At 41.2% G+C, this 20,903-nt stretch overlaps 1 protein-coding gene across 3 annotated transcripts in view; it reads right to left on the bottom strand.

The window, feature by feature from the left end:
- Positions 1-7,929: 7,929 nt before the first annotated feature.
- BATF3 (basic leucine zipper ATF-like transcription factor 3) overlaps positions 7,930-20,903 on the bottom strand; it is a 222,530-nt gene continuing 209,556 nt past the window's right edge. For all 3 annotated transcript variants that reach the window (XM_044055422.1, XM_044055437.1, XM_044055430.1), the window contains one exon: positions 7,930-8,315. In XM_044055422.1, coding sequence (XP_043911357.1) covers positions 8,130-8,315 — 186 coding nt within the window. In that variant the 3' untranslated portion in view covers positions 7,930-8,129. The remainder of the gene's footprint in view (positions 8,316-20,903) is intronic.

The following is a 20,903-nucleotide window of genomic DNA, read 5'->3' as shown; positions in this document are numbered from 1 at the left end:
GTCTGAGGCATCCATTGTAATGGTTGGCTGATATTTGGTTTGCTGAAAGGCAGACCCATGTTTGACTGGCTTGCTTGAGCCCACCACAGAAATTCCTTTTGAAGGCATGGAATGAGGGGGATCAAAGCTTCTAGGCTGTGGCTGTGTTGAGACCATAGACTCCTTAGGTACCATTGTAGTTTCCTCATATGCAGCCTTGCTTGTGGAATCAGAAGAATGCAAGATGCCATGAAACCCAGGGCCTGCAGGATTTTCCTTGCAGTCAGTTGGGTTTGTTTTGTCCTGTTTATGAAATAATCCGGAAGTTGTTCTTGTTTTTCTTCTGTGAGAAAAGCCATTTGGGTGGTTGTATCTAGTTTTGCACCCAGAAAAATTATTCTTTGGGATGGGACAAGTCTTGATTTCTGAATGTTGACTGTGTATCCTAAAGCCTGAAGTAGGTGAATGGCATAATTCAAGTGTTTTACCAATGTTTTTTGGCTGTCCGCTTGTATAAGGCAGTCGTCCAGGTAAGGGTATATTTGAATCCCCTGAAGTCTGCAATGTGCAATTACTGATGCCAGGCATTTCATGAATACTCTGGGCACAGTAGATAAGCCAAAGGGCAATGCTGAGAATTGATAGTGCTCTGAACCTGCAAGAAATCTGAGGTGTCTTCTGCAACTTTGTCTGATAGGGACATGCAAGTATGCCTCCTTGAGGTCTAGAGTTACCAGCCAGGACCCCTTGCCCAGCATGGGAAGGAGTTGCTGTAAGGTCAGCATTTTGAATTTTGGCACAATGAGGTAAGTATTTAGTGCGGACAAGTCCAGAATAGGTCTCCATTGCTTTTCTTTTCTTGGGACAAGAAATAGTCTGGAATAAAATCCTTGGCCTTGTTCTATGAGAGGAACCTTTTCTATTGCTTTCATTTGCAGTAGTTTGGAAATTTGCTTGAAAGCCTCTGTCCTTTGATTTGGTGGCAGACTTGGCATGCCTTGTCTTTTTGGTAATGTATGAAAATGGAATCTGTATCCTTTGTCTATTATTTGCAGTATCCATTTGTCCCTTGTAATAATGTGCCAGTTTCCTGAGAATAAAGATAGCTTTCCGCCCAAAGGTGCTTCCAATTGAGCCCTGGTTGGCGGGGTCAAAGTCAAGTCATTGAGTTTGTCCTTGTGCAGCAGGTGTAGGTCCTGCACTACCTCTTTGGTTAGGAGGCTGCCATTGACGCCCTCTGTAGGAGCCTCTAGCTTGCCCTCTACCTCTGGCACGCCTATTTTTGCCTCTTTGAAATCTGTCTGTGTCCGGAAAGGACCAATTCTTAGAAGGCCAATTTCTGCTGAATCTTGGTGGTTGGACCTGGAGAAAATCTTTGACTGTCTGTACTGACTTAGCCTTTTCCTCAAATTTCTTTAAGACCTCTTGAGCCGTGGAACCAAGTAACTTTTGTTTTTCCAGGGGTGCATCCAGAAGCTTTGCTTTAACATGATCTGGCAGTGTTTGTTCCTTCAGCCAAGCATGTCTACGTATGACTGCACCTGTCATTGCTGACCTACATGAAGCTTCCAATGCATCATAACCACACTGTAAAAAATGGTTGCTAACCTGCTGGGAGTTATGCACCAGATCCTGAAGCACCTTGCGATCTAGGGGTTCAGGTGAGGTTAGTTTTTTATGCAATTCATCTAGCAGGTATTCTTGATACTGTATCATATGGAATTGACAATTCAATGCTCTCATAGAAAGAGTGGAAGAAGTGTACACTTTTACCCCATCTCTCTAAGGCCCTGGATTCCCTTTCAGAAGGAAGTGGGTTCTTAGTAGTGGAGGTTGCAACCCCTTTAGGCCCCTGGGAAATAGTTTCTGGGTCAGCTGAGTGGCCCTTGTAAAGGAATAGATGTGTGTCCGGGACCCTGTAGTACCTGTCGGGTTTGACAGGAGCCGGAGGAAGGGAGTCTGGGGAAATACTAGACTCGGAGTACACATCCTCTATAACATTTAAAACAGGAGGAATAGCCAAAGGTCTATGCTGAGGCAAATGCAAAAAAGTCCTTAACCTCTTCCTGGAATCAGAGAATTCCTGGCCTTGCCATTTAAAATGCTCTCTCATGGAGTAAAGGGTCTCCCCAAAGGACAACTCTTCAGGGGGGGGAGGCCGAGGGAATACATTCCTCTGCATCAGAATCCTCGTAGGCCGAAAAGGCCTCCTCCTGGTAATCTGAAAGGGCAGAGTCATCTGAGGCCTCATCAGAGGACTGGGGATCTGTCTGCTCAACCCTGGGCCTTTTGCCTGGAGGAGGTTGAGAGCCCCTGTCTGGGTGTGGCTGAGAGCCCCTGATTAAGGAGATAAGATCCTCAGCTAAGCTTAAAATTTGTGAACCTGTAGAGGATCCCTGAGGAATAGCCTTAGGAGGGAGAGATTTTGGCTGTTTAGCAGCTTTAGCACGAGTAAAGGCCTTAATGGACATGGATACAGGAGGCCTGGCTGCCCCACGTGCAGGGGTAGTTTTATCCACAGAAATGGTGTCGGATATCTCCGGAGCACCGGTTTCAGAAGGTAATTCTAAGACCGACCCAGTGTAAGCCTCCGGTACCGAAGGTACCGGCTGTGCGGTGTTGTCGGTCGGAATCAGCAGAGATTCGGTTTCAGCAGAGACCGAGACACTAGCGGTAGGCCTGGGCGTGGAGTCGGCCGGAACCGTGGACCATGGGTGTCGGTCCTTCTCCTTACGTTTTTTGGGTAACTGAGCTGTCGGAAGCTCCGACGGCATTTTGTAGTAGTAAATTTGCCCAAAATATTCCTCTGCAAACTCTGCCTGATGCCTAAGAGTGCATTTATTGAAGGAAGCACAGGCTGTACAGGCCGAGACGTCATGGTCTGGGCCTAGGCAAGGTAAGCAGTAAGAGTGGAAATCCTTATGAGGTATTTGTTTCCCACAATTTAAACAATTATTAACTTTAATCGTTTGATCTGACATTGGCTGAGGCAAGAAAGAGTCCCCAATGGGGTACTTAGCTTTTTTGAAGACTTCGGCTGAAATCACAGGAGGTGGCCGACCGGCACTTGCGAACTGCTTCTGCTTCGGGCACCGTACGGCAAGAAAGACTGAGGAAGATGGCGTCGGATGACGCTTTTATACCCCGGGCGCTCTGACGTCGGGGAAAAGGGCGACATCAGCCGATGCCAGACCCAGACTTTGGAATCCGGCCGACCGAAGGGCTGCCTGAGGCAGGACAACCCATATGTAAGGACTGCAGATGCATCCTTGAAGGACATCATACAGTTATTGTGTGGATGAGTACTAATGTGTTGTATATTTGGCCTAGCCATTTGCTATTTTATATTTATATATGTCATTCATGCATTCATTCACATATATATAAGATATTGATAGTTAGTGATACTGGTAAATTGGCAGTAAACTGTAGAAAAACAGATTACCATAAAAACGTAACCTTTGATGGAACTGACAGATATTTCAAAAAAAGGAAAAGTGCTGAGGAAAGAAAATACACTCATATCTACATTAGAATTCACTATGAACAGCCTGCACGGATGGCATAGAGATGGCTAAAGCCCATAGACTACAGCTCATGTGACCCAAGTTCAATAGTGGCTTGGGCACTTTGTGATGCAGGCTGGAAGCATGGACTTATACTCTGGGGAGGGTTGGTAACCCTTAGTCGGTTATTTTCACTGCCCCATACATAACTCAACATCATCTAGTTGTTGAAGGGGAGTAATAGTGAATGGTCAACCATTGGGGGGGGTGTAAAGGGATTGCTATCTAAGGAAGTGAAGACAGACCTTATTGGTGCATGAGCAGGAGCATGCATCTGCTTGATATACAAGCACAGGTGGTTCTTAAGGTGATGCAAGTAGCAAGTCACCACCAGGGGTGCTGTTAGGATACACAGTCATGTATGTGTGACACACACACGCACACACACATATGCATACACACACGCGCACACTCTCTCTCATTGCCAGGTTGAAAAGCTTAAACCCCTGCTGCTGATACTCAGTACAAGGGGATAAATGGGCTCATATCCCATAACAGGAAGAGCTTGCTGATCTCAGGCAAGGGGGTGGGGCAGAAAAAGATGCATTAAAAGAGAAAACTCAGTGTAAGAAAATGACATTGGTATTGGATGGCATGCAAACAGTTTCAGAGTAACCACCACATTGGGCAGATTCTATGCACTGAACAGTTTCTAGTTTATTTAAACTGAATATGTCTACTACATATATTTGTTTATTTTCAAAAGGCAACATACCTATGGTATGGTTAAGCAGCCTGTGTACAGCTACATGTGAGTAAAAGCGATGACAGGAAATGTGAGACATGCTGTAATGTATTGCCAACTCAAACATGATTTCGGAAATGCAGTCTGGCAAGCACGTTCTGGGCATTCATTCTGTCTCTACATGACATCCTACGAATAATAACTAATATAAGCATTCAGCTATCAACCAAGAATGGAAAAATGTGCATTTTCAGTGTAGTGAATAGTACTTAATAAATGAGCAACAAATAGTCTTTGTCAACTGATATCCCATATATTAATCAATGTGCTTTAACTGTACCAAGCAGAGCAAGGAAAGTGAAAAACTAGCAGCAAATAACACTCAGATGATTTTGTTTCTAACATTTTACGAAGCAAGTATACTGTTTGTGAAATCAAGTAACATATTCACCATGATTATCAAAGACAAAGAAGAGAAAATACTGCCATTTCACATCAAAAACACACACACACACACACACACACACACACACACACACACCCACACACACACACACACACACACACACACACACACACACACACACACACACACACACACACACACACACACACACACACACACACACACACACACACACACAAAACAAACAATTTAACCAATGGAAAAAGAATAAAAATAACATTTATTAATTACCTGCATATTTTACAGCTAAGTTACTACAATCATTTGTAGAACAAAGTAACAGAGATTACTGTAAGACCTGAAATCCTCAGATGTTTCTGCAAAGTCAGTCAACAGATTCATTAATGTCTACACTAATTGTACACGACCTGTATTCAAGAACATCCCTACTATATTTTTTGTGCTTTCTAGTCACTTGTCGCTCAGTACATGTAGTCTACACTTTGTGGTAACCTTTATCAATTCTCCTCGATGTTTAAGGCTGCAAGAAAATCAGTAGGAAAACTAAAATTAGGAGAAAGAAACTGCATTATGCTTATGTTGTCTGTTTACTCAGAACTGTGTACACTTAGCGCAGGCATTAATGTATGCCAGAGAGTATCTACAGCTTAAAATATTATAATCAAATGCAGTGTGGTTAGCCTTCTCCCTTCACATTTTCAGTGGTTGTCCTATCAAATCATCTAGAAAAAAACAGTGCGGAAGTTAAAAGTGCCCTTCCATTCAGTAGCAACAGTTACATAACTGTTAATATAAGATGGTTATTACAATGAAATTCAATGTTACACAAAATGTACATTCACTTAAACAATCAGTGCCCATTTGTTAAAATTCTCTAAAGTAAACTAGGGCACTACTCAAACAAGGAAAATAAATGAACTAAGAAATCTGTGAAAACTTAATATAAATATAATTTGACAAACAGTGCTCTGCAAAATAAATATACATGTTGGCCTCCAAAACCAGAAAAAAATGCAACAAAAGCAGAGGTCACAGAAAGACATCTGAAAAATAATTAAACAGTACAAAACCAACACCTCAAATACCATTTGGCCAAGGAAATGCAAAAAAAAAATAAATAAATAAAAATAACAATAGCTTCTGAAACTGCATTGTTATTAGTCTACCACTTAAGGATTTCTAGGGGGGGTTTAGTACACGACACTTCTACCGTTAAAGCAATCACTAAAATTTAATCAGTATGTCTGAAACACTGAAATCAAGAATTATGACACAATAAAATTGTAAACATAAGCACAATGAAAGGTTTATTAAACTCCAGTTTCTAACAATGTCAGTAATATCTTTAATAAATGCACATTAAATCAAACATCCAAGAAAATTCTCTAAGGAATTTGCCACTTCATGGACCACTAGACTGAATGGCATGGCATGGAGAAAATGCAATTTTATATTTAAGAACAGAGAATGCTCAAGCATAAGGCTTAAGAGCAGGTTATACCACAGGGATGCACAGCAATCTGCAAGCAGAACGGGAAAGATACTATCAGTCTGTTTCAGAGAACAGGAATAGCTGTTAAAATTAAGGAGTGTGTGTGATTAGTAAAGAGAGGTGTGGGGGTAAACACCACTGCATGGGGGATAAGGGAGCAAAACCCTCTCCTCCGCAAAACAATGTAAAAAAATAAAGCTTTATCAAAGCTTATCAAAAAGCATTTGTTGCACAAGAAAGGCACTTGCGCTAAAAGTGCTTTTGTATAGAAATTAATATTATTACATTTGAGTGTGTGTGTATATTTGCACATGCTCTCAGAAATTTGAAACTCCAAAAATTTAAGTGTGGCTGCAAAAAATTGGAAATTTCACAAAACATTTTTGCAGGGGGGAGGCAATACCCCTTGCACCCTCATATTTCCAGCTATTACATAAACTAACTCTGTGACTGGGGTACCCTAAAGAAGGAGGACTTTCGAAGATACAGCAACACCAAACTTAGTGTATATCTCTCCTAACTGCATTAACATTTTTGCATTTCCAAGAGCACATTTACCCTTCTGGAACTTTCAAACAGAACTGTAGTAAATTTAAGTACATGAAATTTACAATTTGCTATTATACAAACTAAAATAATTATTCTACAACTCTAGCTTCATGAAGGTTACCACATCAACACTCAACACACCGATCTATGACATTCTGAGTATGATTCCGAGTCTAACAACAAGAATCAGTTGTTGGAATTGTGCTAAAATATGAACGCCAACATTAACACAAAAGCATAATTCTGATTTGAATACTATTAGTCTACCCAGAGCAGTTTTCTAAATGGAATAATATTGGTTTAGTTCTGATCTTCTAAATCAATGTATACAGTGTCAAAAACTATTTCTCCAAAACATTATTTCCTTGATAGGAAACTGTAAACGTGAAAACTTCATCCACTGTGACTAGATACAAATAACTGGTTCTAACCTCATCTGGAGGAAAAATCAGATACAGCATTTTTTTAGGTAAGCAAGCCCCACACACCCAAATAACAGGTGCACAAACACGAAAGGAGAACTCTCCGAAATAAAGGAGCAACTGCCACTGTGTATATGACATGCACTGGAAGTGATTTCCTATACAACATAATGAATGTAGACTTCATCTTTGATGAACTTGATCAGGTGTCACTTCATCTAGTTTAAGCTAAATAAGGTGTAGACAAGCTACTGTACTCCCATGTGGTGGGTATACCCCCTTACAGTCTGATAATACCCATGTGGGGGGTATACCCCCCTCAGAGTTCATGACAATATCCATGTGGGGGGTATACCCCCTCAGAGTCCATGATAACATAACCAAGTCTGAGTGCATCACTACTGCAAGACAGATTTCTCCTGAGCTGCGTCAACCAAACCATTATCCATTTTGAGCAAATTATGTTTTCAACAATATTTAATTGTTTGGTCAGTTTTACTTTTACAGAGCATTGTTCTACAGCTGTAAACAGCTGATACATCTGACAAGTGATAAATAAAAAAAAATACTTTTCCAGCTCTTAATCATCTTAGACATCCATCCTTTTACTGCATATTTACATGTCTGAAATTGTTATATAGTACCCAAGAATTACAATCTGGAATTCAAGTTAGTGACTTTAAAAAAAGTTTAAATATGCACAATCTATTTTAAAACTTAATATTTTACACATAACTTATAAAAATGTTAAATAAGTTAACTACTCATTTGTCTGGAGAAAATGTGGTATGACTGGCACATTAGGTAGCTGGTTGTTTGGCACTTTATTAAAAGGTAGTTGATTGGTTGGCACATTCTTCATTAAAAAGGAATATCAAATCCCTGATAAAAAGGAGGTATTGCATTGAAACATCTCTCTCTCTCTCTGAACACACAAAATAGCAGTTATAATGTTCTCATATTATATATCAAAAATGTGACAGAGAAAGAAAATAACATTTGACGCTGGTCATCGTGGAGGGCAGCTGGTGATGACATCAGCCCGGGGGACAGATAAGCAGCTGAGAGGACAGTGTAGCAGGGGACATATCTGCTCATGGTCTTTCAGAACATCGCTCAAGTGCTTGACCTCATCCGTTAATATCCTGATTTCTTTTTTTAGGGAAGAGTTTTCCTGTTCAAGATTTTCATATTCCTGGTGAATGATTGAAAAAAAAGAGTTAATGTCCCCCATTTAACAAGTTCTAAAAAACAGTCTAGTACAGACAGATACTGAATACATGATTCATACCAGAGTTCCTACCACTACTTCAATGTACTTATAAAACCTAAAAGCCACTATATAGTGTTTACAGTGCACTGTTAGGATCACAATTCGCTGAACTGATTTCTTAGGTAGGAGGGCTTCAGTTTCCAAGTCTTACTCAGTTGTCACACCAATATGAGGAAGAAATCAAAACCTCAGGTAAAACAAAAGGTTGATGAAATCTGATTTTTACTGGTAATAGTTACCTGCTCTTGCAACCTCTCAAATGATACCAACACCCAAATTTCAATTTTCTTTATTATCACAAGTTGCCTTTTTTTCTATTTAATACAACTCCAAGCCCAACATGTATAAAGAAAACACATTTTAAATATCATTCCGACAGTTTGATGTCTGTGCCAGAATTTGCAGTCTCTGTGTCTATCATTTAAGCCATCTCTGAATATCATGCTATTTCTTTCTAATGTCGGTCTCTAATAATGTTTTTTTTAAATATGGTTTAAGATGATGCTTGCATTCAAAAGTACAGAACTTGCTTGCTTATGAAATCACAAGGCCAAAACCTACTTGTCTGGAAAGTTTTTGGTCAGTAAAGGGTATATCTTCTGTACCTCAACCAGCAGGATAAAAAACAGAATAAACGCTCTTAATCAATTGTGTACAGGGGGCTCTATCTGTAACTCTTAATTACTTAAATAATTAACAGTAGTGCCTTTTTAGGCAACATTAGTCCTCCAAAGCTTCCAACATTACAAAACAGAATTTGGATAACATAAAAGGTATTGCTGCTCAATGCTACGAGCATTAATACAAACTCTCCTCCCTGGCCTGGAAAACATCAATATATGCACTGTTATGGAGACCTGATTCAAGACTGTTAAGTGTGCCGCTTCAGTGCAGGGCTTCAATGTCCACCACACATTCAGTCCCAGTGTACTAATGCAGGCACTAAAGGTGGTGGTGTCTCCATATATGTTAAGAACACTTCACCTCCAGACTAATTTGACAGTATAATCTGGAACTCCTCCACATCCAATTTACCATTAACAAGACACCTTATCACATCATGGCTAACTATGGGACCCCCTATTTGTCCTCTGCAGTCTAACTCCTACATAATTAGTATGGAGTCCCTGTGAGTTAAGCCAGACACCATTCTCCTAGGGCCTTTAACTACACTTTCCACAAACTGGGAGATGTCCACGTTATCTGATATGTATCTACAGAAATTTCTGGACTCCATCAATACAAACTCTCTGAACCAGTTAGTCCACACCCCAACCAAAGTCTATAAAAGCCTGGTCCTGGTCTGGACTGGTACGGAATAGCTCTGCTCCTTACCAATTGTAACTCCTTCCATGGTCAAATCGGATCACAAATCTGTCTCATTTACTTTACGACTGAAGATATAAGCTTTCTCTAATACCTCAGTATTCAGAGATTATGCTAAATATAATCTACTAAATCTGAGTGATGGCCTGGCTAAAATTAAACATCCCCTTTCAAGTCGATGAGCCCACTGCTTATCCAGAATTCTTTACTGTCAAAGTCTCCGCACGTGAATAGCTGCATAGATGCATCTGTCCTCCTCCAGAGTAAACAGAACAAATTCAAAAATAAACCCGTATGGTGAAATTTAAATATAAACAGGCTTTATAATAACAAAAAAAGCATACTGCACGTAAAATACATGCAAATCAAGATGTAAAAAAGCTCTTGCTAAACTTAACAGAGAACTCCGGACCATGATCAAATCAACTAAAACCAGATAGGAAGTAAAAACTGCTACACAGGTAAAGGACGACCACAAATCCTTTTTTAACTGTGTTGGAAATGTGGTAAACAATATCATCACTGTGCAGAGTTAATAGTAAACTATACCACATACTTGGACCCAGAGGACATAGCCAATCTACTAACAGATGAATTTAGCTCTAACCTCCCCCCATTCCCTCCTAGATTTCCAGATCTGATACCCACATCTACACCTCCTCCTGAAATTTCCAAATGAATAAGTTCTTAAGTCACTATCTAAGGTCAAGAAACATTGCTTTTATGGGGCCATATAACATACTGGGGTGGTTAGTGACCAGCCAGAAAGAGGATATATCAGACCCCCCCTACAAAGGCTATTTAGTGTCAGACTCCAAAGAGGCTTTTTGCCAGATGAATGGAGGACAGTAACCATCATCCCCTTACACAAAGGTGGGGCAACAATGAACCTGGGAAATTATAGATGCTTAAGGCAGGTCAGTCTTATCTGTAAGCTCAGGGAAAGGATCATTTTGGAACTAATAAATAAGCACTTATGTAATCTCCAAACTCATCCAAAGCCAGCTCGAATTTGTCAACGGCAGATTCTTCCTATTTAACATGGTTGACTTCTTTGAGAAGGTTACTGAATAATGGGTGAAAGTAAATCAATACACACTGCATATCTAGACATCACAAAGGCTTTTGACATCCCCAGCTCAGGTATCACTATCCCAGCTAAATACTCTGGTATCACAGCTAAACTATCCCAGCTAAATGATAATTCTCATGTAACTCACTGGATAGCAAACTACCTCACAAATATAACCCAGGAAATTAGGAAGGGCTGCTCTACCGTCTCTAAAAGACCTGTCACTGGTGGTACACCCTAGGGATTCAGTCCCTGGGATACTCCTCTTTGGAATTTACTTCTAAGAGGTCAAAGCTTCTGTTTAGGGTTTAAATCTGAGTAAGTTTGCAGATGACTGTAAACTTCGTACCATCGTAAACTCCCCAGAGGACACCAAGATCCTCCAAGATGGCCTTAGCTGATGTCAAAACCATGGACTAAAGCTAAATGCCAAGAAACATACAACAGTATCCTTTGGCAAACAAGAAATCCCTTGTAACTGTTATGACAACATAGCCCTGAAAATTGATCCCGTATCAGATAAAAGAACTTCAATCATCAAGTATCCAGTATTGGATGAAAGTGCTTTTTCATTGCACAGCTTATTATTAAGGATATAGCATCCAGGTACAGGGATGTAATCACTCCACTGTATTCCGCAGGCATCAGGCCAATCATCAAGTACAATGGCCCGTTTGATATGTACATGTCCAAACATTTAACACAAATTGAATGCCCATAATGATTTTTTACTAAAAAAATCAATTGCCAAATCATAAAAACAATATGGACCATCTGAAAGCCTTGTCCATCTTCTCAGTGTCATACAGGTTATTGAGAGGTGATCTCTGCCTTGAGTACAGTGACTAACCAACCCTATCTTGTCGCACAAAAAGCATTTCATCATTATATAATAAAAAGTTGCAGCTCTCAAGAGTAAAATCTGTAAAGTGCCTTCACTACTTCATTCTTGTATCAAACAGTTGTAATATACAAGTCAAGCATCTTCAAAATACCCAGTTAGGAGTGACATCAAAAACAGGATAAATAAATACTTGCTTAAATCTACATGTAAGTGGCTGTCTTCAAATCAAGTGCCTTTAGCTAGTGTAAGCATATACTACCTGTCTGAAATGAGACTTTTTGGCCTATTTTTGACACCAAAAACAGAAGCTTGCAAATGCAGTTCCCTGGTGTTACAGTGCTCAGAAATCAAACAACTGCAAGAGCACAATCCAGCACTAAAACAAACACACCGTACCACTCAAATATAGTACAACTGATTTTATTCTTTTTATTTTTGGACCAAAAATAAAACCAACTGCATTGTATCGGAGTGCTGTGGTGTGTACCTTTTAGTGATGGATCATGTTCTTCTATTTCTGGCTCCCCCACAACTGACCATCAGATGCTTCCAGTGCCTCTCCTTGGTCAGCAGGTCTACTTTACCAACCATCTCACTCCTGGACTTCCAACTACATTCAGGACTAGAGAAATCAAGGCATCCTGAGGCATACTGCTACTGAAGGAGCATTTTTCCACCTTTTTAAGGCCTTTGATCAAATTCCTGTGACAACTGGGATAAGCAGGGCTGCCCCACCCATCCACAGGGGAAATAATATGGTTGTTTCCCCTTGTCTCCACCAAGGAATTCAACCACCTTACATGTAGTAGTGTAAAGCCTGAAATAACAGACAATGATAATCAACCTGAAATACAATTTTTGAACTACTATGAAACTCTAATGGGTAACACAACTGACTGACTTGTCATCTTCAGTGGCTATTAGAAAATGAAGACGTCAAGGAAGGTCTGGCAGTTAGTATACTGGATTATGGCTCTAAGCTCTTAATGAGCTGCTTCTCATAGTCAAGTGTACAGGGTTTGATTCTTCCTAGTTCCATCTGCCTATAGTATGACTTTCAGCAAATCACTTAACCAGACGGTAAATAAAAAGTGTCTATATTATAAAACAGAAATCTACAAAGATCGAATTTTATAATATCGAACCCTAAGCACCGAAATCCACAAACATCGAACTGTCAGAATAGCGATTTTTTTTCCCAGGGAAAAAAATTGCTATTCCGAGAAATATACACAAAACACAAACACACGCAAAAAACAGCAATCCACACACACACACTTAAAATCCTACACCTAAACCTAAACTAAACTTTACATACACTACTAGCTATTCACTTACTTTAACCCACCCTAACCCTAAGGTCCGTCACTATCGCACACTCACCTCACCCGCGCCCTAACCCTAACTCACCTAACCCGCCCCTAACCTACACAACCGCACACTTACCTGACCCACTCCCTAACCCTAACTCACCTAACCCGCCCCCTAACCTACACACAATCACGCACGTACCTGAACCCGACCCGTAACTTTCCAACATATCGAATGCTGAAAACAGCGAAGCCACAGCAATGGCCCACCGAATTCTTTCCCTGGGAAAGAATTCGGTGTCCTGCACCTTTGCTGTTTTCAGCGTTCGACAAAACTGGTTCGATATTATAACATTCGAACTTTATAAAATTCGATGTTATAATATAGACCCGAATAAAAATATGTATTTTCTCAGTAAGAATAACTATGATTCTGACAAAACAGTAATCTCCAGACCTATGACTCAACTAACTAAACAGAACTCTCCAGTGATTTATCTGAATTTGTGTGTGTCTGTAAGCTATCCTCCTACAGTACACATAATGGGGACTGGACAGGAAGTCATCCTCCATGAGTAATCATGAGTTTGCTGTAACCCTTGGAGGCAGATCAGCTGGAGGGCAATTTAATCCATCAATAAGCACACACACACACACACACACACACACACACACACACACACACACACACACACACACACACACACACACACACACACACACACCCTGTTCTGCAAAAACAATCCAAAATGATCTCCCATTTCATCAGTCTGCTGCTCGTTATGCTAGAAAAACAAAACAAAATCCTCTGCCCTGCTCTTTTGCACTACCATTCTACAGTAAAAAAAAAAAAAAAAGTCTTCTGTTATTTGCACTGCAAACCTCATTGCTCAAAGTCCTGCAGTCATGACTCCCACCTGAACTTTCCTGTGATCTACAAATCTCCTGAGAGATATGTGGCTGTCCGAACTGCTCTGAACAAATGTAAGGCTGATGCTGCTGGGAAGTCTGGAAGGTAGGACTGCATTTTTAATTTTTAAGGATGAGCCAGGCCTTTAGCCAGCACTGGGCCCCAAGCAGCTGCCAGGGTTGTCAAGTGCTGGATCCATTTTTGCCTGACTTTCTTCTTTTGCCACTTGTCCCAGGCCCTCTTCACTGCATCAGCCAGATTACACCCCTTGTCATCCTGTCTGGCAAATTATTTTGTTCATTCACAACCATTTCCATGAAACAGAATGTCCTTAAGTCCAGACTGAAAATTATGTTTGCAACTTGTACCTTCTCCTGCACCAATACTTTTCTGAAATTCCACTGTCAAAAACTCCCTCCATGTTTCTGTGTAGCCTTGATCCCTCCTGGTCACCAGCAAAAAGTTCCAGTTTACTTTACCCTCCTTCACAAAGACATGCGTCACTCCCTATTCTGCACCCTCTCCATTCTGCAATGCCCAGTTGTCTACTGGGCCTCCAGAAGTACACATACTGCTCTGGCTGCAGCCTGACAAGTGGGAGATTAATGTCTCCTTGTCCCTGGAAAAATACATCTCAGCAGCCTGTGACTTTGGTCACTGCCCTTTCCGTCTGTACTTGATAACCAGAGCAATGCCTCCAAACTATACCTATCCTTATTATTTCCTAGGTTCAGATTCAGTACTTTTAATTTCTTTGCAATAAATCTCAGCTGCCTCCCATACAGACACAAAGACTGCTTTGTCAGATCCCTTCCCAGGTGCTCACCAACAACTACCATGGCCTGTATCTTTTGACTGTCCACAAGTTTTCAGTACTGCGTTGCCACATGCAGCTAAACAACATCGGGCTAAAGCTGAACCTGCGTAGCACATTGTTAATTATGCCTTTGTCTCCCAACAACACTCCTTGCCACCACCTTCTGTCGTCATCCATCCAAGCACTTCCTTACCCTTAGCACCATTTTACTCCTAGCCCTTTTAGCTTAGTAAGTAGATTCCTGTGTGCTAGCAACTCAAAATATTTTACTGAAATCATGGTATATTACAAAAACAGAGTTTATTTTTCAGTTTCAGTATAACCCAGCTACTTTAACCATATAAGTATCTGGATAACATTGACTATTAACTACTTAAGTTTTGCTAACATAACCAAACAATACAACTGGGTAGTGGCTCACCTTCAGTAGAAACGTGGGCAGAAAACCTCCTAGAAGGTCACAGTCACAACACTAACTGAATACAAATGCAAGTGCAGTTTACTAAGGTGTAGATAATCTATATAAGTGGTCTCCAACCTTTTTTGCACACCGGTATCAATGTAAGACAATTTTCCATGGACCGGCCATCTCGCAGGGTGCATAATAAACTATTTATTTATTTATTTGCCATTTGTTTAATGAGGAGGCCAGACCCAGGGAGAAAAGCACCAAAGTACAATAAAAAGAAAATTGGCAATAATTACCAAAAAAAAAAGTGTACAATTTGCTTAACAGAATAACATTGATCCACTATGGTTGAGAGTTAAGTAAACCTAAAGGCAACCTTACTGATTTTATTTATAAGAGCAATATTTAACATCTGTCCCTATTATTTGGATCGGTCCAGCATACCTCTCAACTGTACAGATTTTCACAGAATGTCCAGATTTTTGCCTCATATTTTTGGTCTTTTTCTCATAAAATTATCATTTACTGGCAAATCGCTGGCAGATCATTGAGGCTGAAGTCAGAAAATAATGACAGACAGTTGAGTTTCATACTTCATGCCCATCTGAAAATTCATGCTAATGCAAAACCTGGATTTCTATCAACTTTCAAAGTTTGTAAGAGCAGCACTTAAAAGGGTCCCTATTTTGGGCCTTTGTCCCCCCATTATTTTGGCTTTGTCCAGATTTCTTGATCTAAGTAAGAGGTTGAGAGGTGTGTGTGTGTGTGTGTGTGTGTGTGTGTGTGTGTGTGTGTGTGTGTGTGTGTGTGTGTGTGTGTGTGTGTGAGTGACAGAGAGAGAGGGGGAGAGAGAGACACAGAGAGTGAAGAGTGAGTGCGATCGCTGCAGCAGCAGCAATGAGGTTTGTGTACTTTTCGTCCACACCACACACACACAAAGTCTCTTTTGCATTCATGCAGGCATTCACTCACACACACATCACTCTCAATCTTTTCCGATCTCTCACACAGTCACTCCCTCATTCATACCTGCATTCACTCACACATCATTCTTACTCTCTCCCAGTCAAACACACAGTCACATCCTCATTCATTCCTGCATTCATTCATTCACACATTGCACTCACTCTCCCGATCTTGCACATACACATACTCAGTCACATCCTCATCCATACCTGAATTCATTCATTCATACATTGCTCTCACTCTCCCAATCACACACACACACACACACACACACACACACACACACACACACACACACACACACACACACACACACTCACACAGCCACTTCCTCATTCATACCTGGATTCATTCACACATCGCTCTCACTCTCCCAATCTCAGACATACACACACACAACCACTTCCTCATTCATACCTGCATTACCTGCTTTACTAGAAAGGCTCACCCAGACTTTACTACATTTTGCTGTGAGGAAAGGTTAGTTTGCTTTTTATTTGTTGTATTACTTTGTCGTCTTTTTCTATTTTGAATACTCTGATTTGTTTTACTTACCTTGTGTTTTACATGTATTCTGCTTTTAACTGCATATTAAAACTTGAAAAGAGACCACAGCTCTGTCTCTTGTGAGTCAGGCAGAAATTAGTACAGGTCACTAGAACAGGTCAGTTAAGGTTAATCATCTGTGAACTGAGGGGGTGGAGCTAGGAACTAAACCTTCCATTTATGGGGTAAAATAAAACATTTCAGAGCTTTACTAGAAAGGTTCACACAGACTCTGCTACACTTTGCTGTGAGGGAAAGGTTAGTTTGCTTTTTATTTGTTGTATTACTTTACTGCCTTTTTCTATTTTGAATGCTATGATTTGTTTTATTTACCTTGTGTTTTACTTGTATTCTGCTTTTAAATGCATATTTACCTCATATCATGCGTTCCGGCCCCAAAATCCGGACAATACCAAGAAAGGAGGGGGGTATCCATATTCATCAAGGACACCCACACCTCAAGACTGGTGGCAACGCACGATGCATCGGAGACCATCCAGGTGCAATTAACCATAGGCAAGACTGCTCTGCAAATTGTAGCATGTTACAGGCCACCCTCACAAACTCAGGAACCTCACATGGCCTTCCTGAAAACACTAGAGGGGATAAATGTATCACCAAACACCATCATACTAGGTGACTTCAATTACCCTAATATAGACTGGGAACACTACTCAAGCCCAAACACCCTAGCCCAAAAGTTCCTGGAATTCATAAACTCAAATGCCATGGAACAACTAGTCACCATCCCCACAAGAGGAGATAACATACTTGATCTCATCATCACGAACATGGGAGCACAATGTTCAACACCGGAAGTATACCCCTCACTGGTGAGATCAGATCACAAACTAATCTCGCTGGAGGTCCTCATCCCACCCCCACCTGAAATAAAAAAGACCACAGTAAAGAACTTCTCAAAAGCCGACTTCACACTTCTAAAGACTAGTGTGGTCTCCTTTAAGGCCCCGAGCCATGGAAAACAGTACTCAAGCCGCTGAATCACTTACAAACACCTTCTACCAGCACCTGTAGGACTGCATGGATAAGGCAATCCCAAACAAAACAAAGACTCTTAGTACCAAAGGCAAGCGTCCAGTCTGGTGGACCCCAGCCATAAACAAACTCTACAATAAAAGGAGGAAGCTACTACAAGATAGTGCAAAATCCTTAAAAGGTAAGACACCCTTGATCACTATAAGTAAAAAACTAAGAGCTCTCATAAAATCATCCAAAGCAAATTTCGAGAGAAAAATAGCTAAAGACTCAAAAGACAATCATAAGGCCTTATTTAGCTATGTTAGAAACCTAGGAGGAAACTCCCAGATATGCTCAGAACTAGTTCAAAATGATGTGAAGATTACTGATCCTACAGACATTGCCAACATACTGGCTGACAGGTTCAGTGCAAACTTCTCCCCAAAGGAGAGATATCTATACCAAACGATTGCAGCCCCCAAACATCTCCAGCGCCCAAGTGAGAACTGCTCTCTCCAAAGCAAAAACACAGCATCCATGGGACCTGATGGTGTCCCCGGCTGTGTGCTCCACGAACTCAATGAGGAATTAAACCCACAGCTAGGACAGCTGTTTAATCAAAGTCTTACCTCTGGATACGCACTCCAGGAGTGGCGCACTGCAACTGTGGTCCCACTTCACAAAGGCGGTGCCTCCACCGACCCTGGAAATTACCGCCCATTAGCTTGACAAGCCTTATCTGCAAAGCCATGGAGAGGATCATAATGGACCTCATAAATAAAGACATAGGAATTTGCAGACTTTGGATCCAACCCAGTTTGGCTTTGTCAAAGGCAGATCATGCCTTTTAAACTTGGTTGACTTCTTGAAACAGTCACCAAAGCCATTGACGAGGAAAGGCAGTCCATACAGCCTACCTCGATCTGGCTAAGGCCTTCGATACAATACCCCACTCGGGTATCATTGAAAAACTCATCAGCTTAAATGTTAACCCATACATCACAAGATGGGTTGCAAACTGGCTGAGTGACAGAACCCACAGGGTCAGAGTTGCTGGCGCCATGTCAGACTCAAAGCCTGTCACAAGTGGTGTCCCACAGGGCTCAGTCCTGGGCCCACTCTTGTTTGGCATCTACTTTTCCAAGTACAAGCAAACACAGGAGGGTTATGGCTGACAAAGTTTGCAGATGACTGCAAACTGGGTGCCATAGTAGAAAACACATCTGACACAGATATCCTTCAGAAGGGTCTCACAGAAACGGATAACTGGTGCCAGAGCCACGGCCTGAAGTTAAATGCCAAAAAATGCATAGTCATACCCTTTGGGAAAACAAGGTTACCCCTAGCTACCAAATAGGTGGCAATCCACTGAGCACAGAAGAAGTTATCAGGGACCTGGGGACCCAGGTTGATAGTAGTCTGTCATTCGACACCCATGTAGCTAAAGTAGTTAGGAAGACCTTCTACATTGCCCACCTTATCATGAAGGGATTCTCATCTAGATCAAGGGAGGTCATAGTCTCCCTTTACTCATCACTCATCAGACCAATGATTGAGTACAATGCCCCATTCGGGATGTATCTGACCCGACACTTGCAGCAGCTGGAGAGGCCACAAAAGTTCCTCACCAAAAGGATAAAGGGTCTCAAAATCTGTCCTATGCTGCCCGACTGAAAGAACTCCAGCTCTATTCAGTCGCCACCGCTTGCTCAGAGGTGACCTTTGCCTAACATACAAGGCCATGTCAAACCCAGATTTGATGAATATGCTTCACCTCAAAAATCTAGATCCATCAGAGCCACAAGGGCGGAGACTTAAACCTCGACACGGCTATTAATAGGACGTGCTGGAGGGATAGATTCATCACCCAAAGACTCCCTATGCTGTGGAACAAAATCCCGGTACATGTGAGGCAGAGCACCTCGCTGGCCTTGTTCAAGAGAAATCTTGACCAATGGATGGGAGATCGGAGATATACCCCAGGGATTACCTCAGTGTCACTGCTCGACAGAGGCACAGCAAAATAATGGGTATAGTTCCCCATACTAAAGGGGTGGCGTAAGCCACAAAACGATGGGCTAGGCTTGTAAATGCCCTCGGGCAGATAGCCTAGTATGAACCTATGAACCTATGAACCTATTAAAACTTAAAACAGCTCTGTCTCTTGTGAGTCAGGCAGAATTTTTTTCCTCACCCTCCCACTCAGTTACTGTAATGTTCTTAAGCACCACTGTCATTCTAGTTGCCTTCCCCTTATGTTAATTTGACCATATATCTCATTTCCTCTCTGTTTTTACTGGCTTGTGTGAGTAAGCACAAAATTATCATTTTGTGAAATCACTCCCCATCAACTATTTAAATGTATTGGCCATCCTACTGTATTCCATAGTACCAGAATACAAAAGTGACCATCCCCTTTCAATCTATCTTGTTGTTTTAAAAATAGTGATTTTCCATTAAAACTTAACTTTTTAGACAGGTAAAACTTAAGTTACCTACTATTACATCTAACTCCTCTAGTGCACACTGCAGTGTTTAGGATAAACCATTTTTTTTCATCTTACCTTTAAGCATCCCTGCGACTAGCACTTGCTTTAAAACCTGCTGGAAATCACTAGGAAGTCTTAAAATGATACAAGTACTCAACTCTCCTTGTTAATAAGGAGAAATTAATTGTAGGCACTAAATAGCCTATAATTGCAAAGTACCTTGCTAAGGTAAGGGAAAACAGCTCTTGTACTTTACAAAAAAAAAAATCACCAAACCAGACATGTCCAAGGGTCACCTTTCGGTGACTTCTCCTGTCCACCTGGTGAATCTGCAATTGCCTCATGAACACAGACAACCCTCTCCTCCTACCACCCAGCACTACAACCTGCGAGAGATGCACTTACATAGCCAAACTGGAAGCAAAGCTCTCTCCACCCAAGATTGTACTAGACAGTCTAGAGCAGAAAGTTAACATCTACACTACACCTCAAGCAACAGGTAGCCCTTCTAAACCCACACAACCAACACTCACACATAGCAACACTAAACCCACATATGTGGAGGCCCTTAACAGTAACCTGCCCAAGCAACAAGGACCTCCGAAGATGAAACGCAAACAAACACCAATCACAACCAAAGTGTCACATAGCTAACAACATCAGTGTGCCACCCAACAACAGCCCCTAAGGCAAGACAACGTACCCAACACTTTAGACATAGGTGACTCTATAGTCAGGCACACTGATGTCCCACTCACCAGACTGAACAAGGAGAAAATGACAGTCAGCTGCTTGTCGGATGCCAGGATCCGCCACATAACACATGCACTCAAGTCATTCCAC

The sequence above is a fragment of the Protopterus annectens genome, chromosome 1.part2 (assembly GCF_019279795.1).
Source record: "Protopterus annectens isolate FY-2018-M chromosome 1.part2, PAN1.0, whole genome shotgun sequence".
Classification (NCBI taxonomy): Eukaryota; Metazoa; Chordata; order Ceratodontiformes; family Protopteridae; genus Protopterus; species Protopterus annectens.
This window is presented reverse-complemented; position numbering and strand designations above follow the sequence as displayed.